The sequence below is a fragment of the Euphorbia lathyris genome, chromosome 8 (assembly GCF_963576675.1).
Source record: "Euphorbia lathyris chromosome 8, ddEupLath1.1, whole genome shotgun sequence".
Taxonomy (NCBI): Eukaryota; Viridiplantae; Streptophyta; class Magnoliopsida; order Malpighiales; family Euphorbiaceae; genus Euphorbia; species Euphorbia lathyris.
Genome location: NC_088917.1, coordinates 69,703,787 through 69,730,987, shown reverse-complemented (window position 1 = coordinate 69,730,987; position 27,201 = coordinate 69,703,787). Strand labels below are relative to the sequence as shown.

The 27,201-nt window shown below is 36.3% G+C and overlaps 2 protein-coding genes across 22 annotated transcripts; one reads left to right on the top strand and one right to left on the bottom strand.

Annotated features, from left to right (window-relative positions):
- Positions 1 to 1,707: 1,707 nt before the first annotated feature.
- LOC136202516 (uncharacterized) lies at positions 1,708 to 8,933 on the bottom strand. 17 transcript variants are annotated; one of them, XM_065993183.1, is made up of 8 exons: positions 8,780 to 8,930; positions 4,920 to 5,114; positions 4,701 to 4,742; positions 3,660 to 3,747; positions 3,333 to 3,560; positions 2,434 to 2,463; positions 2,257 to 2,332; positions 1,708 to 2,178 (listed from the first exon to the last, which is right to left on the bottom strand). In XM_065993183.1, the coding sequence occupies exons 2-8, from the start codon at positions 5,108 to 5,110 to the stop codon at positions 2,150 to 2,152; spliced, it is 684 nt and encodes a 227-aa protein (XP_065849255.1). In that variant the 5' UTR covers positions 5,111 to 5,114; positions 8,780 to 8,930; the 3' UTR covers positions 1,708 to 2,149. The 17 variants fall into 17 exon arrangements, 10 of the variants coding, with proteins under 10 accessions (XP_065849255.1, XP_065849252.1, XP_065849251.1 ...); XM_065993180.1 differs by having other exon boundaries at positions 4,920 to 5,255; positions 8,780 to 8,928; XM_065993179.1 differs by having other exon boundaries at positions 4,920 to 5,298; positions 8,780 to 8,927.
- A 194-nt stretch (positions 8,934 to 9,127) lies between these two features.
- LOC136203420 (disease resistance-like protein DSC1) lies at positions 9,128 to 18,879 on the top strand. Of its 5 annotated transcripts, none has more exons than XR_010674824.1 (9): positions 9,128 to 9,323; positions 9,968 to 10,376; positions 10,870 to 10,906; positions 11,424 to 14,735; positions 14,851 to 15,925; positions 16,315 to 16,593; positions 16,684 to 16,887; positions 17,303 to 18,117; positions 18,353 to 18,879. XR_010674824.1 is itself a non-coding variant. In XM_065994581.1 (7 exons), the coding sequence occupies exons 4-7, from the start codon at positions 14,837 to 14,839 to the stop codon at positions 18,362 to 18,364; spliced, it is 1,584 nt and encodes a 527-aa protein (XP_065850653.1). In that variant the 5' UTR covers positions 9,128 to 9,323; positions 9,968 to 10,376; positions 10,870 to 10,906; positions 11,424 to 14,836; the 3' UTR covers positions 18,365 to 18,879. The 5 variants fall into 5 exon arrangements, 2 of the variants coding, with proteins under 2 accessions (XP_065850653.1, XP_065850652.1); XR_010674823.1 differs by having other exon boundaries at positions 11,424 to 15,925; positions 18,353 to 18,470; positions 18,563 to 18,879; XR_010674822.1 differs by having other exon boundaries at positions 11,424 to 15,925.
- Positions 18,880 to 27,201: the final 8,322 nt, after the last annotated feature.

Genomic DNA, 27,201 nt, shown 5'->3' with positions numbered 1-27,201 from the left:
ACATGATGTCCTCATCTTTCGAGTAGAGGTTGATGGTGCTTATGAAAGAAGCGACGTGATCGTTGGGGTCTTCAGTTCTGGAGTAGAAAGCCAAGCGAGGGGCCTTCCAATCTCGGGGAAAACGGGTCTCAATGATGCGATGCACCAGAGGAGTCTTGCTAGAAGTTACGGTTCCCCCCATTACCCTACCGAGCTCCCTCTTATCCAGGAAACGCTGTATTTTTGCATCCAAAAGTTCATCGACGTCCTGAGGTGCCATTCCGCGAATGGGGGTTCCACTCCCTGAGTTGTCTTGCGCAGCCGTGATCGGTGGGGTAGGGCCTACCGGGCCATCCTACACCGCGTGAGCCATCACCGGGCCCAAGACTAACAAGCTCCCAACTATCGTCCCGATGTCACCCTTGAGAAACTGTCATATCCTCGCGTTTTCTTCCTAGAGGCTCATCTGTTGGTTAATGATTTTCATCTGGGCGGCCGTTTGGAACGCTTGTGCTGCTTGGAAGCTTCGGATGACATTAATGAGTTGTGTCGTGCTATAGGCTTCCTTTTCTGAGGGTTCCACTTCTTCAAAGAGGGGGCCAGGTTCATCGATTCTATGGCGGGATTCGATGATGGCCCTTCCTAATCCAGGCCTCCGGAGGTCGTAGCTGGTTGAACCAGCATTTCTCTCAATGGGGTGAATGGTGCAGAGTCTTCCATAGTTCGTCGTGTAAGGGGGCTTAGTCTGATCTGAGGGTCTACTGTTGTCCACGCCCACTTCACCAAATAATGAGGAGTTGGAGTAGCCTTCGGGTTCGGATCACGTCTCTGCGCCGGGATCAGTCCCTGAAAACACTTTGATGTCCAAGTCAGTTCGATATAGAGAGACAAAGTATAATAAGGGAGATAGAGAGAGATATCTGCCCCTTGTGGCGTTGGTGTGTTGCCTTTTTATAGACGTGGGGTGGACCTTTAGGTGGGTTTTTGTTAGTATATGGCTAGGCTTGGCTTATATACCTCATCATATTGTATAGAACAATTAATAAGAGCATCTCCAACTGCATTTTAGAGCATCTCTCTCCACCTCCACCTCTTAGGGTATGTTTGGTACGCTATAATGCAATGTAATGTAATCAAGATTGTAATGTAATCAATGTTGTAATGTAATGGAGGAATAATCATTACATTACCATGTTTGGTTGATCTAATGTAATCACCATTACATTATCATGTTTGTTTTGCTATGCATAATCATAAATTTCTATTTACTCTTATAAATATATATAATTATATATATAACAATAGTAATAATTAGAAATTAATAATAGTGTGATGTAAAAATAGAGTAAATGAAAAGGTTAGATTGAAAGAATTGGGAATACATATTGGAATGAAATGAGAATTCCTCCTCTCACTATTAGTAAACATAATAATAATTAATAATTATAATAATAAAATAATAAATAAGAAATGAATATAATTAGTATTGTTGGAAATGATATGTATTAGTTATTCTTAAATTACTAAGACTCAATTATTTATATTATTTTTGAAGAGTGGATTAAGAATCTTTTAGCAAATAGTGAATTGGAAACGATGTTCCACACAGACAATTAATACGGGGCTTGCAGCATATGCGATACTCTTTAAAACACAACACATGATATGTTTTTTAGCTTCTTATACATAAATTTGATCTGCATTAATGACGTGGGAAGTAATAGTATTCATATTTAGTTGAAAAAAAAAAAAAGTACAGATAAATATAATACTACAATATAATTTAAGTTAGTGAACGGAAAATATTTTTCAGTGTTGTAGTCGAATACAAGGAAATATTATTTCCCTAAAACACAATATCTTCCTGCAAACAACTTTAATCTTATGTATGCATTTTGATATGCCTGTTAAGTTAGCAACAGCAATGATGAATTGGTGATGGATTCAGTTGTGACAAGGAAGATGATAAATTTGGTTAAAAATAGGCCATGTCCTGGCTATCATTACAACAGCCATTGTTAGTTAAATTGCAAACAGAACCTCAATCTGAATATCATCAACAAAACACTGGTTTCACAAGAGAGAGATGGTGGGCAGGATCTGGTGCTTCACATGGTGAAAATTGCTGAGTTAGGATCAATCACTTGAAGAAACAAGTGCAGTGCTCCTTTTAGTCCAATCCTGATTGTTCACATCCAACTAATTGAGAAGCAATATGGCATTAACATCATATCAATTAATAATTAGAGGTAAGACAGAAACAAGTTGTAGCCTCACCAAGCAAAACTGTTGAATCTGCAAATAACTTTGCTTCATATGATGATGATCCCATTTGTAGGATTTTATCTGAGACCTAAAAGCAACATGATGTCAGAACAACATGTACAGGTCTAGCATATCATTCATGTGATTCAGAACATTATGGACTTCGTTTTAAAAGAAAAAGATAAGTACCTCTGGAGTTTCGATGCTACAAAGGGTTATCTATCAGGTGGAAACAAACCATTCAAACATTGAAAGCAGACCAGGTAAGAGAATTAAAGCATAGAAAACAAGTATCAGTGCGATTCAAATTCAGAGAAATTATGGTGAGAGACTTGAGGTAGACATGCTTTGGTTACTCTGTCCACGAATTAGTCTTCCAGAATCCAGTGAAAACTGAAGAATGAAGTACAACTTCTTTATGTTTCACCATCCTATATTGGTAGGGTATATCAGCAAATAACTCGTGTGTTCTCCCCATTTTCATACAACTTCTATACCTCTTCCAATTTCCAATCAACTATTCATGGAACTGAATTTCGAATTCTGAACTTGTATGTGCAACAATAATTGAGCAAAATTTTGATCAATGAAAGTCATACCACCTAACTTGTAGCTCTTTGGTTTAGGGAAGAACCAAGCGAAAGCCGGTGGCCCATTAACGACCTGGTCCCAAGAGGGTGCACCAGGGTGGAAGGGTTGAGCAAGGAGCGGTCTTCAAGGATAGGGACAGGGGCAGGAATAAACTGGACTCCACATCACAAAAGGAGAGAGTAACTGGCTATATTTGTTAGTTGCGTTGCCAATACATGATACATGTAGACGCATTTTAAAAGTCCAAGGAATGGGACATGAAAGCGGACGATATCTAAGACATTTCCGAGATATGACCTCTTATCCCCCTATGCAGAGGTTCATACAGTGTTATTTTCCCGACAGGGGACACATGCTGGATTTTAAAAATAAAAAACTACATTTAAATGAAATGTTTCATGCAAGATAGAGAAATCAAACTTGTTCTAGGGTCCCAAAGCTTATATGATTCTTTTGAGGCTTATAAACTCATATGTAGAAACTGTACAACGACCAACCTGCTTTGCTATCACTTGACCACCTGCTATATGTGAAAAGTATATATTGTAGAAATGGCAGAGGAATAAGGGTGCACTATTATCTGCAAGCTCCTCCAAATACTTGACATAGGAAAGTCCAGGACTACTAGGTCCTGGAATCACAATATCTTGTTGCCTAAGCACGAGGCCCAATCTCCAAGGCATGTCTGCTAATTTGCTGCCGAAGTGTGGACAGCTATAGAATACCTGCAGTCACACGATATATATGATTAAACAACCTGACAGTCTAATTAACCAATTCAAATTGCAAATTAAGTTCACATAAATTCATTATGTGGAGCTTACGATTCCAACAGTATTGTTCACAAGGTTATCATTATTTTCTGCCCTTGCTTCTTTCTGCAGCATCTGCTTAACAACCAGGCCTCCCATGCTGCAATCAGTAGCACTAGATTATAATGTTTCTTATGCAAATAAAGCATGAGAGTTCATGAAAGGAGAGTAGACAACTAAAAGATGAAAATACTATGTCCTTATCGTAGTCCAATAAAGTTGGCTGAGTTAATTTCTTCAACTACTCATACTCTTTGATGTCTATAATCCTTACACTATTAAGGAACCTTTTAAATCTTGAAGCTAAGTTTTGTATAAAAATGATGCATTTGCTGCAGTCATATCCCAATGGCACACAAATGCCAATTTTAGATATCTTATCATGCTAACTATTTTGAGTCTCCAAAACACTTGTAACTTAGTTATACATGATGAAACAAAAACTAAAAAATAGCACAAACACAAAATTTTAGTTTTCTAATAGTAAAAATTCATTTAGTTAAAAGAAATGAATTCTCACATACCCGTGAGTAACAAATACAACAGGTCGATTCCCAATGCCTGCAGTAACAAGCTTCTCTAATAGCTTTGAGCTAACTTCCTACATATTTGAATGCTGACATGAATTATGCTATAAATATAATAGCAAAAAGAATATGATATTTACAGCATTGGATCACTAGAAAAGCGAATAGAGGATCAATTTGACTCTTCAACTTGGCTTGCAGGGTTAATTTTGCCCCAAAATGAATTTTAGGTACACTTTGACCCTTAACTTGCCATTTGGGGTTAAATTAGTTCAAAATGATGAGTCAGCATACGAAATTGGCATGTGTCAGAAAGACACCAATATGCTAACACATTTCATTTTGGGCTAATTTGACCCCAAATGCCAAGTTTAAGGGTCAAACTAATACCTAAATTTTATTTTTGGTTCATCCAAAAAATTGACAATACAAGCCAAGTTTAGGGGCCAAATTGAGCCTTTATCCCTAGAAAAGCAAATGATAAAACTGAAGATTAAATATTTTTAGGAAGAAACTAGAAATCTACCTGAAGAGGCAGGGTAGCTCCATACCATTGTGTAAGATTAGTCTGCATCAAACATTCATCAAGAGTTAGAATTAAGCCAATAGGCATCATGAAAAATATATAATCATTAGAAATATAGATAAACGAGAACAAAATTTCAAGAAGCAATCAATGGGGGAAAAGAATACAAATTCCTAGCACATCAAGAAATACTTAAAAAGTATCAATATGAAGACAAACCTTGTATTTGATGGTAAACATGCGCACTTAAGGCAAATCATTTGATAACCATTCAGCATGCCAAAATGTCCCCAGCATCCCAGCTTCCTCATCAATCTTCTCAACCAAGCCAGATTTAGTTGAAACTTTGTTCTTGGATAAGTGCCAGGACTTATAAGGTCCACCTCGCAGACCATGAACAAAAACAACATCTAGCTGAGGAGACACTACTTCAGAGTTATTATGGAATTGACTGGCAGAACCAGAACAAGGATGGCTTGAACAAGATATTTTCTATACTACTATCACAGTTGGATGTGACGATGGCCATGATGGCAGCCACAAGCATGCTCCTACCTTTCAAAGAATCACAAATATCGAATGAACTACGTCTTGATTGCTGCTTCCACAGAAATGCAATATATAAATGGCACAAAAAACAACTTGTAAAGATGAACAAGATCAGGAGTTGAGACTGAATGGTTTAGTACATAACCATACGAACAGATGATAAACTAGTTCGACAGATAATCATTATAACTTTATGTCCTAACTTCTGTGACATTATTATTTTTTTAATCCAAATTCTATTACTCATCTGACACATTATTGCTATTATTTACATGTAACCATTTGTAGATGTCATTCGCACAGAGTTACAGCTCAAGGTTTTTCTTTGATGAAGCCTAATTTATTTTACTAAATGGAATGAATGCTAATGTAAGAAGGCAAACGATAAACATAACACAATTTCTAAGTTCATTTTCTTTGACAAATACAGAAATAGGTAGTCATTGCAACTGGCGGATGCATCATAAGAACTAACCTTCTTTTTTGGCTGGCAATGAAATATAAAACGCAATAAATAAGGCACAGCCTGAGGCCTGCCAAGCACTTCCGCAGACACATTTGGATCCGCAATCAAATAAGCAAGTGCCCTTGCCGCCTCTGCCTGGGTACCATACCCATCGCCACCCACAGCAACAGTTTCGAGCAACCAATCCACCACCTTCCCGCCGGCTGCGCCAACCAGAGCTCGTCTTCGAGCCTCATTTGCGGTAGCAATGTCAGCCAACAAGTATCAACAAAAAGCAAGATACTTTTTCACCTTGTGGTTCAAGGAAGAAGGAGAAGGATCTAAATCCACTTTAATTGATTGCTTTCAAGTTTCAGTCACTTTCTGTATCTGTTTCTTCTCTTCTTGATCTAACATGTAGCTTACCGCCTCTCATTGAAGTCGTCAACTCTCTTATTGTACTGGAAGTGCTATTCTCCATCTTACTGGCAAGTATCTCAACATAATCCACTAATCCAAACCCTATTAGCTTGTTCCTCAACATCTGAACGGTGGATGAATATGGTGGTAGTCCTTCATCGATCATCATTTCGAAGTACTTGCAGGCCTCCTCTAATTTACCATTTTTCTTGCACAAACCATGAACCATAACAGCATATGTTGAGACCGAAGGATAAAATGCTCTCTCCCCCATACTTTCCCAGACCTCAGTTGCTATGTCAAATCTCCCCACCCTTATCAGCAATTTTAGCAACATGTTATAACTATGTCGATCTGGCGAGCAGTTATCTTTTAGCATTCTAGCTATTAGTTTGGTAGCCTTATTGACCTCAGAATGCTCACAGTGATAAGCTAGGACTGTATTGTAACTCCATGTGTCAGGGCTACCCCCTCTCTCAATTATCTCATTCAAAACTTCATACGCTTCTTCAATCTTGTCATTCTTGCAAAGCTTTTTGATGATGCAATTGTAAGTGAAAACATTTGGGATCAAATCATGTCTCTGCATTTCATCAAGCACTCTAAAAGATGAATGAATATCATTTGCCTCGCAATATGCACGAATGAATATGGAATAAGTAGATGCATCTGGTTCAACACTATATGAACTCATATCTCGAAACATCTCATAAGCTTCACTAACTCCCCCTCCCTTGCACAAAGCCTCTAACAAACTATTATAAGCAAGCAGATCCACAGCAATTCCTCTTTCAGTCATTTCATCGAACACCTTACTTGCTGATACTGGTTCTCCAATATCACCCCACCCCCTCACCAAAATACTATAAGTTTTTGCTTGAGGCTCAAATTGATATTTAACTCTATCAAGAAATTGTTGGGCATATTTCACATGCTTCCTCTTGCATAACACATACAATAGCTGATCAATATCATGGATGCTAGGGTTTAAACCAAATTCAACCATTCGATCAAATGCGCGAATGGCATCTCCTGGCAAATTGGCTCTGCTATATGCTCTAAAAACAAGCCAAAAAACTTGTGGGGTTAACTTCCAATCCTGATATTCTCTAATCTCCATCAAAAAATCCCATAATAAAGCAAACTGCCTATTAGCACCCAGTATATCCACCAAAATGTGATAGCTTTCTGCACTATGCTCAAATCCTGGAAGTCTTTTAGCCCAGAGAAAGAATCTGTGAGCAGGGAATCCAAGATTCTTGCAACGTTTCAAAACTTGCTCCACTAAGTTTGTTGATATTGTTGATGAGTAATTGCAAAGAGAAAGCTCCAAATCGTGGTGGGGGTTTCTATGGTCGCTAAGTATGCGGGAAATCTCATTCACAAGGTTGGGTGACGGTGGATTCAAGTTATGTGGAGTAATAGAAGAGAAAGATTGGCTTTTGAGGCTGTGAAAACAGTGCATAAGAGAGTACAAAGGTTGGGTTTTTGAAACAAGCGATCTGACTATCATTTTTTACGGTAGAATCATAGCAATGACATTATTTCAAAAGAAATGAGCAGTTAGATCGCTTGTTTCAAAATATTCAAGCGACCTATATGACTTTATTCAAAATATTCATCCTCATCCCTCCCCACTAAGCATGAAAAACAATGGTTTTTTAATGGTGTAATACATCACCAAGCTTACTGAACTTGTTCAAAATAATAGATTGTTCCCTGAACTTTGCAAGTGTCTCACCAGCTCCCTAAACTTGCTTATTTCATATCACCAGCGCCCCAAACTTGTCCATAAAAGTAGATTAGCTCCCTGAACTTTGCAAGTGTCTCACCAACTCCCCAAATTTGCTTATTCTGTAACAACTAAATACAAAAACCATAATACTAACTCTTGATCTTCATCCATTAAATCTCTCAAACTTGCAACATTAACTCTTATAATAGGTTGAAAGGTAGGAGAAGCTAATCTTCTTTGCTTAAGAAATGAACCAGAAAATGTTACAAATGGCGAGAACTTCAGTGAGAAAATCAAACAAAAGAATTTCAGTTTTCAGTAGGAAAGATGAATACATACATAAATAAAACTAGCTTTTTCCTGGCCACAAAACAGAAGACAAGTACTATAAATTCTGATTGTCTTTCTAGAAACGAATTTTAAATTACTGATTTTTGATAACTTCAAACACTGAACCCAAAATTTCTTAGCGGAAATCCAATCCTAATTTCTTATGAAATGTGAATAATGTAGTATGGAGAAAATGACATTATTAGAGAATATATAATTTTCCAAATAAACCAGAGAATCCCCTCATAAGCAAAGAACGTAAATTGGCAAGAATGAAAAAGACTTGCGAGTTTACTCTCAAACAGATCATTTCTATATTCTGAAACAATGTAATCAAGCTCTACGATTAATGATCTAGGGCACATTGACTGAGTCGGCAAAAAATAAATCTTTAAAGAGGCTTTCAGAATTTCTTGACAATAGATGAAAGAGTTCAAAATTTAAAGTGATACTAATTTGAACAACTGACCATTAACACACCCTAATCAAAACAGAGTAAAAAATCAATTCGATTGAAAACTTGAATAAATGCGAAATTGGTCGAATCAAATAGTCTATGCATTTTAGAGACTGTTAGTACTTTGTGCGATAAAGTTGTACCTGCAGGTTGCAGGTCCCGGCGCTATGAAGATGGAAAAACCACCGGACTGTCGACGGAGTACGTTAAAACCAGCTGTCATTCAGTTTCTTTTTTGCTGCTTCAAAGAACTGGTTGAGAGCTATAGAATTAACTCATTTAAAGTGATTGATTGTTTAGAGAAAAGTCTACCAATAATAATTTAAAAAATAAAAAATATAATTTTAAACAAATTAATTTTTTAATTTTTTAATTTTAAAATCGTTTATTTTCATCAGGGACCTAATGTTACTAAAAATAAAATGGAGTGGTTTTTATATTATATTTTGAAGTTAAGGGGTGATGTTGTTAATAAAACTAATCAAGAGACCATGGGTGTAGTTTATTTTATTTGCCACCAGTGCAGTGATCATTATGACCTCCATCCTACACTGCCGTCGCCGCCGTTTTTCCCTCCAATAATAGGCTGCAGCTGCTCACACCTCCATTGGCAGCTGGTTTTAACGTACTCCGTCGACAGTCTGGCGGTTTTTCCATCTTTGTAGCGCCGGGACCTGCAACCTGCAGGTACAACTTTATCGCACGAAGTACTAACAAGTCTCTAAAATGCATAGACTATTTGATTCGACCAATTTCGCATTTATTCAAGTTTTCAATCGAATTGATTTTTTACTCTGTTTTGATTAGGGTTTGTTAATGGTCAGTTGTTCAAATTAGTATCACTTTAAATTTTGAACTCTTTCATTTATTGTCAATAAATTCTGAAAGCCTCTTTAAAGTTTTTTCTTGCCCACTCCGTCAATGTGCCCTAGATCATTAATCGTAGGGCTTGATTACATGGTTTCAGAATATAGAAATGATCTGTTTGAAAGTAAACTCGCAAGTCTTTTCCATTCTTGCCAATTTACGTTCTTTGATTATGAGGAGATTCTCAGGTTTATTTGGGAAATTATATATTCTCTAATAATGTCATTTTCTCCGTACTACATTATTCACATTTCATAAGAAATTAGGATTGGATTTCCGCTAAGAAATTTTGGGTTCAATGTTTGAAGTTATAAAAAATCAGTAATTTAAAATTCGTTTCTAGAAAGACAATCAGAATTTATAGTACTTGTCTTCTGGTTTGTGGCCAGGAAAAGCTAGTTTTATTTATGTATGTATTGATCTTTCCTACTCAAAACTGAAACTCTTTTGTTTGATTTTCTCAGCGAAGTTCTCGCCATTTGTAACATTTTCTGGTTCATTTCTTAAGCAAAAGAGATGTTGAAGTTCTTATCGAAGGTAAAGATTGAATTCAATGCACTGGACCCGCGGATACCCTCTTGCCTGGAATTTTTAGCCCAATGTAATGCTACCAAGGCCAAGGAATCCAATCCTTCTTGCCAGATTATGGTCAAGCGCAGAACACATGATCATCCACCACAAATTACTGTCAATTTCGTCAATGGAGTCGAGGAGGTTTTCGATGGTACTACTGTTTCTGCTCAAACCATAAGGTACATGATTTTGGAGAAGGGTCAGCTCCTAGAGACCGAGCAGATGTTCCGTGAAGCTGGTGAGAAGTGGCCTGTTATTATTCCAGATGAAGAGCTTCACCTGCCAGCTCCGGGCACCAAGGTTAGTACTATGGTTTCCTTTCCCTCTCATAGTTCATTTGGTTCATCTTTGTTTTGCTTAATTGAGATGTTTCAACAAACTATTGGGTGCTCCACATGTATGATGCGCTATTTGCTTTGATATTGTGTTTAATATTCAATTTGTTATCATGTACATCATCATGTACATGTATGATGCGCTATTTCCTTTCCCTAAGTTTGTTCCCTGTAATAGTTTAGACTGTTTAGTCCCTCAATTTGTTTTGGTGTTTTTCCATTGTTAATTGTGTAGTAAAATACTAATTTAGCCTTACTTATTAGTAATAATCTTCTCTCTCTCCACTCTCCTAATGTATTATAAGGGAAAGTACAAATGTGTAGAAATTATAGTGTATTAATCTATGTTGCACGAAAACTCTTCTTCATTAGCGTTTCTACTTTGTGTCTGTTCCAGTTTCTTTTCTGTTTCCAAGCTATATATTTTTGGAAATAACGTTTCCTTGTGTTCGTTTCAGTTTCTTAGAAGAAGAAGAAAAAGAGGGATCAAATAAGGTAAAATAAAATAAAAGGGTAAATTTGTCATTTTGTTTTTTATTAATTTTTATTTGACTGTTAGATAGCTTTGACTAATAGGATCGTGGATGGTTTTAACGAGAGGGACTAAACTGTTGACTGAAACAAAACTTAAGAACTTTATGATGTATTTTTTATTATACAAGGACTGACTAATGTAATAGGTAAAAAGTCAAGGACTAATGAATTATCCTCTAGTTATCCACAACAAGAAAATATCAAAATATGGTTTCAATTTCTAAGTTTATCATTCTAAATGCCCCGCGCATCATTGAGCTGGCCAATTACATTATTTTTAAACTTTAGAGATTGAAAAAGGACGCTGCATTTTGTTCTGATCATTTACAGTAAATGCAGCTTACTAATTGCATTCTTCTATTGTATCATAATTTATATTGTTCCATACTTTTCTAATAAATGTTGTTATTGCCTGTTTCCTTTACTATTTCTCTCCTTGAGTTTCTAATGTACTTCCCCTTTATTTATCCTATTTCAGCCAAGAGAGGCAGAGGAGAATTAGCAGCTTAGAGGATGTTTATTCTGTCATCTGCAGGTGAAAATTAATTCATATATTAGTGTTGCTACAATGTAAGCGCCACTGTTGATCCTTTTTAAATTCACCCTTCAACATGATGTAGTTCTACTTGAACTTAATATAGAACTTATTTTCTTTCTTATCTTTTTTGCTGATTCTGTTCTGTCAATTTTAATTTGCTAAATATTCAGCAAATGGTTTCAGAAATCTCTTCTTTGATCACCATCACATGCTTTGACTGCTATTATTTACAACAGTTAAAACTTCAGATGTAATGGATGTATACTCAAGGTTACTGAATTGAGTACTAAACTGTGTTATGAGGTGAGAATGCTGGATCAAATTTGATTTATAAGTTTAAAAAAGGAAAAGCTCAACTCAGTTCAAACAGTAAATGTATCCTCAAATTTGAAGAAACCTAGTGTTTCCTTCTTATTCCCTCAAATTTAGGTATTCTTTTAATCAAATTGACAAGTTCAATTAGATGATGGGTATTGTGAGGATCAATAGCCTTTTTTTTACTATATTTTAAATGCACCCTTCAAGAAGACCTAGTTTTGATTGAACTTGTGCAGCTTTAGTTATTTCTTACTGTGAAATTGACAAGTGGTTTTATTCAATTATCTGAATCTTTCTCTTGACTCACAAAATCATTCAAATAATACTTCTGCTGGTATTTCTATCAATAAGATAGAAGATTCATGTGGGACAATAACCTGATTCTGGATTTGTGTTTTCCAATTTGCCTAATGATGCTGGAACTGAAAAGTGCAAAAGATTTACTAGAGAAGATTAAATCATAAATCATTACATTCTTCTTTTGCTTTTACTACTATGAATATTTCGTTTAAACTCTTCAAATTTTGAAATAATAATAATAATAAAAAATTAATGATACATATTGCAGTATGTAGAATTGTAAACTTATGTAAAACAATATATAATTATATATGCAGGAAGAGAATTCAGTTGACAGGGTCAAATTACTAAATGAACTGCTAAATAAATTAAATGATGTAAGCATAACTACTCTGGTGTGTCTGATAAAGTCTTGGTCAACTCTGTGATTGCTTTCCCACTCCAGCATTGAAATTATGTGTTCCTCCTCTCCCGTTGTTTCCCTAAACTTGGTATAAATATTTTTATCTTGTAAAATTTTTCAAAATCTTTCCTTTCTTTCAAAATCTCTCTTCACTTCAGTTTTGATATTTGTTTTTGGGTGTTAACTGTCAATTGCTATGCTGCTTCTTCTTTGGTGGAAATAAGCGACTTGCAGGCTTCGATTCTGCTATAACCAAGTTAGTCTTTGTTTTGCTTACATATAGTTTCATTCATTTTAGTTTACTAAAACATGTTCTTCAAATTGAATTCCACTCACTTTTTATTGTCTCACGTGATTATTATTTATGTTATGTTTTATTTGTACACAATTTTTTTTGGCTTAATACATCAAAGCCCCCTTGTACTTGGCTCAAAAAACTGATTGGCCTTATACATCAAAGCCCCCTTGTACTTTGGAGATGTCTCATTAGCTAACCCCTTGAGCATGCTTAAAGTAACCTAATGCCTCCTGAACTTGCTTAGATTGATACACCTTACAACTTTCTCACAATCGCTCTTACTCTCTGCCATGTAGCACTAGGGAGTTAATCATATCATTTTAAGCAAGTTTAAGGGGCTAACGAGATATTTTTAAGGCCAAGTTCATGGTCCCCTGATGTAGGGGTGAGCAAAATAACCGGTAACCGATTACCAAACCGATAACCGAACCGAAGTTTTAGTTTGGTTCGGTTATTTTAACATTCTGGTTCGTTTCGGTTTTGATTTTAGCTTAGTTTGGTAATCGGTTATCGGTTCGGTTACTGAAAAAATATATCGGTATAACCGATAACCGAACCGAACTTGGTATATAAATATAAAAAATATAATTTTATTTTTACATATATAAATAGCTTATAAAATATAAAATCTAACCCCTAAAAATATGCTTTTATCTTTATATATATATATATATATTTTTTGGTAGAAAAGGAAAGGAAAGCAAAGCAAAACAAGCAACTACACCGGGATTAGCCTAGGAAAGCTAACCCCAATCCTATCCTCTAAAAGAAGAGGAGAAAGAGCGATAGGGGGAACGGTAAGGGTAAAAACACCTAACACCCCCTCATGGCCTGCCGCCGCCAAGTGATCTGCAACATGGTTCTGCTCCCGGAAAATGTGGCTGAACTCAAGGATATCAAATGAGGGGCTAAGCCTCTTAATAGCTTTAATAAGGTTGCGGCTATGAAGACCCATGGCATGACTACCCAAAATCATATTGATGGCCTCCAAGTTATCTGACTCCACAGAAAGCCTCTTAACACCCAGCCTAATCGCCAGCTGGATCCCAGAGAGAATGCCCCAGAGCTCCGCAAAGAAGGAAGAACCCAAACCCAAATTCTGGGTAAACCCAGAAAGCCAGGCGCCTCCCGCATCCCTAAGAACACCTCCGGCAGCAATCTTACCATTACTGAGGCAGGAACCATCAGTATTCAGCTTCACAACCCCCTCTCTTGGCCTGCTCCAGCTCACGAGGTGGACATCACTACTCAGGGAAGATCTGGCAAGGGACTCACCTTTGAAACTATCAATAATAGAGGAGAGTTTCTTCAAGAAGAACTCAGCTAAGTTAGGCAAAAGCACAGCTTTATTATCAAAAATCTCGTCGTTCCTCCATTTCCACACTTGATGACAGATAATGGCAAAGAAAATGTCCCCATGCTCCATATAAGACAATAACTTTCCCCTAATACCATCTGAGAACTAGTCGTTCACAGAATGGAACATGAAGGAAGAGAAAGTATGATGAGGGAGAATTTTCTTCCAAACCTCTTCACTCTTAGGGCAATCCCTAAGAGCATGGCACAACGATTCAACATGGCCTCTACATCTACCGCAAGCTCCAGAGGTCGCCAAATGCCTTCTGTATCTATCTGAGTTAGTAAGTAATCTGTCTTTAACGCCCAGCCACAGGAAGCTCCTCATGCGGTAGGGGATTTTAAGGGACCAAATGGTCTTCCAAATATCCGAGGGATTATCAGTCCTGTTAAGGGAAAAAGCTTCAAAGGCAGATTTGCAAGAATAGACTCCATTGTTAGTCAGCGCCCAGTAATGCTTATCCATGTCTTCCTCTTGATTACTCACCTTCACTCCTCTAATTCTAAGGAGAGTCTCAAGGCTAAAGAAAGAATCAAATTTAGGCCAAACCCAGTCCCCTTCAGAGTCCACCACATGGTGTGTTTATGTATATTCCTTTGCAAAAGTAGTATATATTGTGTTTTATTATTTATTATTTTATTTGTGGTCAGAACTGAGACCGAATTAATTGATGAATCATGAATTACTCTAGGATGAAGATAGGTGACATTTACCCAAGCGGTTCACAAGACCTCGGTTTATTTGGAATTGATTCACGAGTTGAGGAAGTGGAGTCATTATTATGTATCAAGTCTGTAAATGAAGTGAGAATGATAGGAATCTGGGGGGTGGGAGGCATTGGTAAAACAACTCTTGCTAACGAAGTATCTCATAAAATTATGAACAACTTTGATGGTCATTGTTTTATCTCAAATGTAAGAGAGAGATTAAGTAAAAAGCAAGGACTAAAAGATTTAAGATCTAAGATTCTTCATGAGATATTAGGGTATAAAGATATCAAGATATATTCACCTTGTTCAGATGATTTCATTCGGAGAAAACTCAAATATATGAAGGTCCTTCTTGTGTTAGATGATGTGCTGACTTACGTGCAATTAAAATCTATACTTAAAGAATGTGGTTTATATTCCCCAGAGTCATTTGGGTCAGGGAGTAGAATCATTGTAACATATAGAGATTGGCGAATGCTTGAAAATGTTAAAATGAAGAATGATATATATGAAGTTCTTCCATTAAAGGATAATGAAGCTCTTCAGGTGTTCAATTGGCATGCCTTTGGCCGAAATAATCCGCAAGGGGAGATTGTACAACTTTCGAAAAAGGCAGTAAAATATGCTCATGGTGTTCCATTAGCTCTTGTTGTTTTAGGCTCTGAACTTAAAAGCAAACCAAAAAGATATCAGGAAAATGCATTGAGTAAATTTAAAACAAGTACTCGTTTAGAAATCCATAAAATGTTGAGAATATGTTTTGATGGACTTCGTGGGGATGAAGTGAAGATTTTTCTTGATATTGCATGTTTTCTTAAAGGGGAGGAGAGGGATTGTGTGGAAAATTTTCTGGAAGCCTCTGGTTTCCATGCAAGCAATGGAATAAATCGTCTTATTGAGAAATATCTAATAACTGAAGAAGAAGGAAGAATTAGTATGCATGACTTGCTTCAGCAAATGGGCCAAGAGATCGTTTTTGAGGAAAAACAAAGGCAAAGACATCAAAGCAGGTTATGGACTTATAAAGATGTTAGAGAGGCATTCACAAATATTAGGGTAAGTTCTTTTATTCTATTTTTTTTTTGAAATATTTGAATATGATTATTGAGGGCGAGCCTTGGCGCAACGGTAAACGTTGTTGTCGTGTGACCAAGAGGTGATCAGTTCGAGTCTTAGGAGCGGCCTCTTGCCAAATAATTGGCAGGGGAAGGCTTGCCCCCAGTACACCCTTGTGGTGGGACCCCTCCCCGGACCCGCCCCTTTTTATTTGAATATGATTATTCTGACATATAGGATTTGTTTGGTACATTAGTTGTTTGCTATTTACTTTTTGCTTCCAAAATAGCTATTTACTTTATATCTACTGTTTGGAATAAAACAACCAAAAGGGAGCACTTAATCTTTTAAAGTCTAAGGCCTTTTTTTCCCCTTCTTCTTTTTGTTAGGGGACTGAAAATGTGGAAGCCATATCATTACGGTTAGATGAGAATGTATTTACTATAAATATTAGTCCTGAAAGCTTCATTGATATGAACAAACTCAGATTCCTCCAAATACATCACAAGGTACATTGTCCTTTGGACCTTGGATATCTTCCTAACACTATTAGGTATCTGGACTGGAGGTATTACCCATTGAGCCATTTGCCGTGCAATTTTAATCCTCAAATGCTTGTTGAACTTCACTTGCATGAATCCCAACTTCAACAACTTGTTTGGAATCAGGTACCTATAGTTTGATCTTCTTTTTGATGCTTACTGAGTTTTCAAATGCCTTGTCTAATATCTTTTCTCATTTTGTTTTTTTTATTACAGAGTCTTGAAAATTTGAGACGCATTGACCTTCGTGGGAGTGGTAGTCTCATTAAAATCTCAAATTTGGATATGGCTTATAATCTTGAGGTTATACTCTTGATTGACTGTAAAAGTTTGGTTGAAATTGGGTTTTCTATAAAAAATCTGAAGCTTGCTGAACTTTACTTGCATGGACCCCAATTTGAAGAGCTGATTTGGAATAAGGTATAGTTTCATCTACTTCTTTTCAAAATTAAAAATGGTTGAAGGTTTTTATTTAGGGAAATGTAAAAAAGAATTAACTCTTGCTGTTTCACCCATTTATAAGTAGAATAAGGCAAAATGAACCATGCCCTTTACACCCTTAGCAAAATAAGAAATTTGACTACCGATGTTAGTCTTTACTTATGTAACACATTGAAACGTTGACTTCTGTTGACGTGATATATTGACTTGATGATATGTCAAAAACAGTTTAGTCAAATTTCTTATTGTATTAATGGTGTAAAACACATTATCTTTTCTGCAACGAAAAAAAAAGCATTACTTGCAAATGCACAAAACCACAATTACTTTTACCTTTTAAGTATTCAAGTGTGCAACCTAGCTAATGCATTCCTTTTTTTTTCTCCCATTACAGCCTCTTGAATATTTGAAACGGATTTTCCTTAGGGAAAATTATAGTCTAATCAGAATACCAGATTTGTTTAGGGCTCCTAACCTTGAGGTTATAGTCATACATTGCTGTATACGTTTGGTTGAAATTGGATCGATAAAAACTTTGAAGAAGCTTACGCAATTAGATATAAGAGGATGCGCAAGCCTTTCTCATATTTCAGAAATTCCACGTAGCATTAAAGAATTGGAATTAAGTAACAGTGGAATAAGGCAAATACCCAGAACAATTGGGTATCTTACTCATTTAAGGAAGCTATCATTTCAGCACTGTAAGAGTTTGGAGAGTCTTCCAAATAGCATTTGCAATTTGATATCTCTTGAGAAGCTTAATTTGTCAAAGTGTTGGAGTCTGAAAAAACTTCCATATAATTTTGGGAATTTGGAAGCGTTAGAGGAGCTTGATGCATCTTCTAGCGGTTTAAGAGAATTGCCGTTTTCCATCCAAAATTTGAAGAATTTGAAGATTCTTAATTTATCAGGTTGCAAGGATCTTGAGTTTGTGCCAACTCTTTCGCCCAACCTTCAAGTAGTAACAGATAGTTCATTGCACTCCCGGCGTTCCATTGGGTCTTGGTTATTCGGGCACTGAAAGGGGCATTCTACTAGCTGGAGTTGGGGAGGTAGTCATAAAGTTAAGAATCTGTTTTCCTTTTGGGATGTTCCTTGGTAAAGGGATATTAGCTTGAAAGATCGGTTTCTTTCTATATTACTCACTGATTCTGATGTTACAAACAAAAGAAGCTGAACTGAACAGAAGTGTTTAAGGGTTAAGTCCAGGTGGGTTTTTCCGGTGCATTATGTTATTTCTGAAACGTTTTAGTATAAGTCCGGTGCAATATGTTATTTGTGTGTCAGTCTAATAATTTGATGCTATATAGTTAACAATTTAATGTTTTATCATAAATTTTAGAGTTTGAAGTTTATATTTTAGAGTTTAATGATTGATCAAGCAAATAATCAGTGAAGATGTTGTTGATGCTTGAAATATGGTCACTTCTTTTTCTATTAACAGGGAGTAGCTTGATTCTACAGAGAAGATGGTGTTCACTCAGTACGGATCCAAGATTCACTGATAAGGGATGCTTGTGGTGGTCTCTCGTGATTTAAAGATCTAAATTGATATTATTTGGGTAAGTCGAAAAACTGTTGGAAAGTCGGTTAGTGTTTTTATCATGTCCATAACTGACATAACACAAATCTTTAACGAAATGGTTAACAAAAGTTGAAACTAGATGTGGTGAGTGTCCAAATTTGGAAAGTATTCTGGGATGGAAAGGAGGAGAAACAAAAAGGGTAGCTGGATGGAGAAGGAAGAACGCACGCGAGTAGGGTGTGGACATCATGCACCCAAATAGTGCGTCGTGCAGCTTCAACTCCAGAATGTTGCGATTTTTGTGGGCCCATTCGCATATAATCCAAACAAACGGCTAGATAAAAATTGCTTCATCTGCTTACAATAATGTATAATATCAAATGATAATTTTTGGATTCGAAATGTATAATATTTCAAATAAACTTTTTATCTAATAGGAAATCGGTAAACTGTTAGGCATTCGTTATCCTATATTCCTTTCATGTTCGATGCCGTTTTGGGTCGGGTGTGACATTTTGGTATCAGAGTCTAGGTTATTTTCTTCGGACCTAGTGTGGATTGTAATTTAGGAATATAAATATTTGGGGATAGAAATTTCGAAGGTTATATAGTTCGATAGTGAGTTAAAAAAATCGTAATTAAGAAATTATAACGATTAATTGTACTAAGTAAAAAAACAGATGAATTTCGAGGACGAAATTCTTTAAGGTGTGGAAAATTGTCACGTCCGGGTCTAAAAAAAAATTTCTAATCTTTATTTTTTAAAATAAATTATAATATATATTTTTGGATATTAATTAATTATGAAATTTAGTGTATTATTAGATATAATTAAGTGTAATTAAAAGATTTGGGTAAATTCTATAAGAAGTTATAAATAAGAAGGATTAAAATCAATATTTCTCAATTAATTGGCATATGTCAACGTAAATATATATATATATATATATATAGTGACACATTTATCTTTGAATAATATAAATAAATAAATGATATTATATACCAATATAAAGATATTGTTTTTCTTGTTGGTAGGAACAGGAAAGAAAAAAAAAAAAATCAAAAAGAATTATTAACCTGGGATTAGCCTAGGGAAGCTAACCCACACAACATCTTTCAAGAAGATAAATAATCAGGAGGAGAAGATAAGGTTGTGATGCCCAATATCTGCTCATGCCCATCAGCCGCCAAACGATCCGCTACCCGGTTTTGCTCTCTGAAGACATGGCTAAAGCTGATGAAGTCAAAAGAAGAACAAAGCCTTCTAATACCTTTGATTAAATTTTGGTTATTTAAACAAATAGCTTTTTTTTTATCGGAGATCATTTTGATGGCGTCGAGGTTGTCAGATTCTACAAGCAACTTTTTCAACCCCAAACTCTTGGCCAGTCTTAGGCCAGAAAAAATTTCTCAAAGTTCAGCCGCAAAGGATGAACCCATGCCCAGATTATGAACAAACCCAGACAACCAAGCACCCCCATCATCCCTTAGAACACCTCCTGCAGAAATTTTACCGTTATTAAGGCAAGAACTATCCGTGTTTAACTTTACCACCCCTTCCCTAGGCCTACACCAGCCCAGGAGGTGAAAATTTTTCTTTTGAGTAGAACTAGCAAGTGTATCTCCTGTTATAAAGATATAGTTAATACTAAATAATTATATTTTCTTATATAAAAAAATATTAAGAATATTGCATCATGTAATAAAAAGTGACACATGTTCATCTACATGTCTTTATTTTAAATAAATTAAAATACATGTCAACCTATTAATTACATAAAGCCACGTGTCACAATTTTAATTCATTTTTTACAAATATATTAACCATGTTTATCTAGAACAGAAGAGGGGAAGATGGGGGTCTTAATAAAAAAAAAGAAAGAAAGAAAGAGAGAGACGAAGTAGAAGAAAAAGGAAAAAAAGAAAAAGAGGTGAGGTAGATTGAAAGACTTATACATACAGTAAAATCTTCATAAATTAATACTCGATAAATTAATAACCTTTTTAAAATAATATTTTTTTTGATCCCGACTTGGGCCATTTCACTAAATTTATACTCGATAAATTAATATCTCTATAAATTAATAAAATTTCATGGTCCCAACATTATTAATTTATAGAGGTTTTACAGTATATAAATATATAAATATATCTTATATTGGGTTTGAGTCTTTCAAAAAGGAAATCCAAATACATTGAATTAGAGCAAAATATAATTCATGTGGAGGTATAATATTTAGGGTACTTTGTCAAGCTTTTCGTGAACGGGTTAGTCGTGCAATACAACGTGTTAAGCTTTACGGTCTTCATATGAGGTAATACTATTTTCTCTTTAATATGGTTTAAATTAGACAGTCATATATTTAAATAGACCGTTCTTTAGAGGTTTCGATTACGGAAGAAATCGATGTTAGCCAATCATTAAATTGTTAGAATTTGAATATAAAATTAACGAGTCTAACTAAACCTTCAATCAAAATTAACGATACCAGTTTAGTGTCGGTAACGAACATAAATAGTCTGATAAAAATGTTGGTTGAAAATTAAATATTATATATTAATTCAGTGACGTTAAATTATCAAATTAAAATAAGTTATAATTAGAAGGACTAATATCGATATTTGCTAATTAGAGTCGGTATAAAGTAGAATATAAAATTGTACAAGAGTTTGAATATAAAATTAGTCCAAGTAGACTTTATTATCAATATAACGAGTCTAATGGTATATATTCGGTCTAAAAAAACGATACCATTTTAATGTAACTATTTTGATAACAAATAAAAATAAGTTTCAGTTCTAAATTATTTAAGTGGCTTTGAATACATTGTTTAAAATTTAGTTTCAATTATTTATCTAATATTTAAGTGATTTTGAATATTTTTGGTTTTAGTTGTTATTTAAAATATTTGAATACTCGGATTTTGATCATAGAATAATTATTTGAAGAATGATTATTATTATTATTATCGTGGTACTTTGAAAATTGGGACGAGAAAATGAATTTACAATCTTACGTGGAATGTTTTTGGATTGAGAAAGTTGTTGCAGTTGTTATTGTTATTATTCTGTGATTTCGAATGAAGTCCCAATATGATTTTCATGAGTTGTGATATTTTGAAAGAAAGATAAAATTGTTTTGTCCATCTAGGATTGCCCGGGGTAGGGTTAATAGTTGTAAGACCATACCTAAGGGCGGTATGGCCAGAGTGCACGGCTGGTAGTCCTAACGTTAGGCAAGGCGGAGATATGAATGAGATATCTCGATTATTGATATGATTGATGTTATGATAAGCTATACGGGTGGAATTTGAGGATGGACACGTCTATTTTGTATCACGTTTTCAATGCTTGGTGATTTGAAAAATAATGTTTTACGTTTATTTGATTACGAGCTAATTTGTTAAACCGATTTATTTAATTACGAGTTGGTTTGATAAAACGGTTATTTGTTCATGAGCTAGTTTTGATAAAACGTTTATTCGATTTGATTCGTTTTGATACAATGATATATATATATATATATATACACACACACATATATATAATTATATATAGTAATAAAGTGTAATATACAGTTAAATGATTAGCGTGTTGATCAACATATCAATTAATTAAGAGAACTACCTAAAATAGGTAGAACTACGTGGCTTTGATTCCCGATTTAAAGATTAAAAGATGTTCGGGATACGTAGGAAGCTTGATAGAATTATCAAATCCAAACATAATAATTAATAAAACTTTAGGTAGTCTAAATAAATTTTTATCTAATAGGAAATCGGTTCGTTTTTGAGACTGTTAGGCGTTCGTTATCCTATATTCCTTTCATGCCCGATGTCGTTTTGGGTCAGGTGTGACAATGATTTTCTTCCTTTCTCACTCTAGAACTCTATGAACTACGGACATAAGCTCTCAAAACTGTGATTCCGGCCTCCCTTTAGGCCGCTTCTTTCTAATGAACAAATAGACTTTCTTTAGGAGTGTCGGGCTAGTTGTTCCGAACAAAAAACTCGTAAATCAATATGTTATAGAGATGCGACCTTAGAACACTTAGAAGGACTAGGATGTGACTTCACAAAGACTCAAAGCATAGGTTACAAAGAAATGTCAATTCTGTACAATTGAGTTGGTTGGCTTTGGAATATGCACAACAAGGTTGATCGGCCTTATCGTATAAAGGGTAATTGATGATGTATCACGTGTCAAACACGCGCCAATGATATATATTTCGAATTCTATGGAGTATGGATAATCGACCTGTTAGACGAGGTGCCGCGGCCTAATCTCCCGGGCGGACCGGGGGGTGGACACCTCATGGCGACGTAAGCGGTGATTGGCGCCGAAAGCAACCAATCGTGGAATCAAGCTGCTCGGCAGGACCGGAGCTCGGAGTATGGAAGAGTCGCCACCCACGAATGGGAAAATGAACACCGATCCCTTGCGGGAGACCGGTGAGGGTTCGGGAAACTTAGGTACGAGCCGAGAAGGCTAGCTCCTTTCCGGAGAAAGGCTACTAGGCACCCCGACATCGCCCGGTTATGAACCACCGCCTCCTACTCAGCGTGTTAGGCGATAACGGACTAATCACATATTTCTTTAAGTTTAAAATTCATTTGAAACCTTTTCTTTCTCGTTTTGAAACCATTTTGAGCATATATTATTGAAAGCCATTTTGGTAAAGAATCACCCATTTTGCATAAATTTATAAAGGAGAGAGGGGGAGAAGGAAGAATTGATTTATTTTACAGTGTGTCTTATGCTTCGATTCACATGTTAACTCCACACTAAACTCACTCCCCGAAAACAAGCTTATTTACTTGGTTCGTACCTTAATCGCCGTTGGAACGATTTAGGTACGTTTCAAAACCCCGTTTATTTATGTGGCCTCTACTCGAACCGCCGTTGGAACGACTCGAGCGTTTGAAGACGTGGAATAAAGAATTTTAACCCGAAAACGTGGTTAGGCATACAAGTCAATTTACTTTGTACAAATCATTTAAGAAAACGATTCAAAACTCTATTATTTACGATTAAAAGCTATTTTAATTACAAGGTTCGCTTAATCCGTCGTTGGAACAGACTAAGGTTTTAAAACATGATGTTTTAAGAAATGGTTTAAAAATGTCAAGAAAACGTTATTTACACTTTAGGAATATCTAGAAAACTTTAAGTTTAAATAAGCAAATTAAACTCTCTTTTTGTGATTTTACTTTCCCCTTTTCACTCAATTAACCTTTAACATTATCATAATTACAATAATAAACCAATTAAACCAAAATTCACCAAGTAAAACACATTTGGAATATATACATATACAAGAATAAAATAGAAATACATATATACATAGTTTTATCTAAAAATAGGGATATATCTATAGATGAAAATAAGTAGGAAATATTATATGATATAACAAAGAAAGTGAAAAACAATACTAAATATAATACCTTTTTATTCTAATTCAAAATATGTAAAAACAATGAACCAAGTTCATAAATGGGAAGAATAACATTTAATCTCCAAAATAGTTTTACCCAACGATAACTAACATAATTCAAATGAGCCAAAAACCATATATATATATACATATATACTACTTTATAATATTAAATCCAAACGAATTAAATTTCAACATGAAATAAATAAATATATAGTACATAATAAATAGTTATAGGATTAAAAAATAGTTTTTATAAACATATTACACAATAATATACATATATATACAAGTAGAAATGTCAAAAAGTGGAGAAAGGAGGGTAAAAATGGTGATTTTCGGTTTCCAGCAGATTACCGACGGAAACTCCGTCGCCAATCTTCTGTTAGTGACAGAAAAGGCAGAATTACAGCAGCACTCCAAAACTTTCCAGATTCGTTCAAAAGCTTTAAATTAAATCTAATTCAATCGTTTTGGATCTCCGAACTACCAAAAATGGATCATAGTCTTTTCAAAACTTATAATTACAACGTTTTTTAATACCCGAACTACCTTTTAATCGGATCACGGTTCGTATTGGGATATTAAAACGAGGTTTTTTATTTTAAAACAAAACCGAATCTTTATTTAACACGGGATAAATAAATACGAAAAATTAAATAAAACGTGATAAATAAATCAATAACTAAATAAATAAAATTATAACATAAAAATAAATAAATAAAATAAAATAAATAAAACGAGTCTAGTCCTCGGATAATACCTCAAGTTCGGTATTGACGGTTGAAGTCGGTTGATTCCACGAATCGTGCTTTTCCGGTGTTTTTGGTAAAATTTTAACTTTTAGGAAATTTGGAATTTTTAGGAAAAAAAATGTTTTTTTCCAAAAAAAAGATTTTCTCTCTCTAAAAATGTTTAGAGTGAGAAGCTCCTACCAAAAAGTCCCCTCCTCAAATGCATGGGGATCCGTGCCTTATATAGGCAAACGGATCCCCGGAACTTTGGGCGACGCCCGAAGAAAATTGGGCGTCGCCCAAAGTCAGTTGGGCGAACGCCCAACTTTCGTTGTGCGGACGCCCAACATTAGTTGGGCGAACGCCCAACATGGTTGGGCGAACGCCCAACTATTGTTGGGCGTACGCCCAACCAGCGTTGGACGCGCGCGCCCAACGCGCCCGCCCAGCGGCTGTCGGACGCGCGCGCCCAACGCGCCCGCCCAGCGGCTGTCGGGCGTGCGCCCGCGCTGTCGGGCGTGTGCGCCCCACGGTCGTCGAGCGCGCGCTCCGCGTTGCCGGGCATGCGCGCCCAACGGACGTCGAGCGTGCGCCCCGCGTTGCCGGGCGCGCGTTCAACTGTCGTCGGACACGCGTCGGCTGCCGCTAGGCGCTCGCACCACGTCGCTGAGCACTCGCAAGCCGTCCACTTGACGACCGCGACTCACATTAATTTTTCTTTTATTATTATATATTTTTGTTTTAAAACTTCCGGAATCAACCGCTTCGACCGTTTTGTTTACAGGTTTTCGTCACAGGTCCTCCGACTCGGTGTCTACAGTTGCCCCTACTTTCCTATTTTGACAGTGATGTGTGTGTTTTGAAAACGTTTTTTGCTAACGCAACACATGCAATGTAAAACATATAGAAGTAAGAGACACGTAAAGAGTAGGAGGAAGAATACCTGACCTTTGCGCTGCGCGTTCCGACGTCGTTCTCGATCCTTTCTGTCCTTGCCTTTGAATCGGCCACCGGCAGATGTTCTTCTTACGGACCCTAGCCTAAGTCGACTGCGGGTAAAAATGGCTCAAAAGCAACCTTGGTGCACGACCGCGAGTAAGATGGCTCAAAAGCGACCCTGGTCTACGACCCGAGGAGAAATGACTCAAAAGCGACCATGGTCCACGACCGCAGGTAAAATGGCTCAAAAGCGACCCTAGTCTACGACTGTGGGTAAAATGGCTCAAAAGCAACCCTGGTCCACGACCACGGGTAAAATGGCTCAAAAGCGACCCTAGTCTACGACTGTGGGTAAAATGGCTCAAAAGCAACCCTGGTCCACGACCACGGGTAAAATGGCTCAAAAGCGACCCTAGTCTACGACTGCGGGTAAAATGGCTCAAAAGCGACCCTGGTCCACGACCGCGAGTAAAATGGCTCAAAAGCGACCCTAGTCTACGACTGTTGGTAAAATGGCTCAAAAGCAACCCTGGTCCACGACCGCGGGTAAAACGGCTCAAAAGCAAAGGTTCTTTCTGACAATTCTGAATTCTTTTAAAACACAGTTGTCTGTATTTTCTCACTAGAGCTAGTGTCTTGGAGGTTTGAATGGTTCGATAGGAATGTCTTTTTAGTCCGGAATGATTCAAACTAACAATTATTTTTCTGTTGACTGTCGTCTGTATTTTGACTGGTGCCGCTGTTTTGTAAAAATCGACTGTCGTCTGGAGTTCCATCTTGATATTATCGGTCACTATTTAGCAGAAATGCAGGCTGAAACGGACTACAAATCGGAGGTCTGTGCACCTGGTAAATAATTATTTACTTTTTACCTTTATGTCACATCGTACCTTTTTCACTATTTACGGGAATGACATTCCCCTTTTCTATATAAGGTGGTGGGGTTTCATTTCAACCCCACACATTCTCTCTCTTCTCTCTCTCTCTCTAACTTTTGATTTGGATTATTTTCGGGATGGATTTGGATCAACATGATGGCACGAAGGGCATGGAGGAGGGTTTTGTGAACCTTACTACAGTGGACCCTTTTCAGGACCCCACATCTCATCTGAGCCGGACCCGCTGTAACCAGGTAAGTACTTTCTTACTTCCTCGTCTTTTGATTAAATTTCTAGGCTTTAGTATCCCTACTTTGAACATGATTTGCATGCTAACCCCTAGGTTGCCTTAGAAGACCTTAGTTAGAAAACATGAATTTCTTTGCTTGCAAGTAACACTTTATTTGTCTTTTTGGAAGAATGCGAACTATATGCATGTGAATAGTAAACATACGAGCAATGCATGCCAACAGTAAAAACGTGAATAGCACGTGAATAGTGCACGTGAATAGTAAAAACATGAATAGTGCACGTGAATAGTATGCATGTGAATAATGCACGTGAATAGTAAAACTTGACTAATGCACGTGAATAGTAAAAACTTGACTAATGCACGTGAATAGTAAAAACTCGAATAATGCACGTGAATAGTAAAAACTTGACTAATGCACGCGAATAGTAAAAACTTGACTAATGCACGGGAGTAGTAAAACTCGAATAATGCACGTGAATAGTAAAAACTTGACTAATTCTCTTTGCCAATACGGACGAGAGTAGATCAAC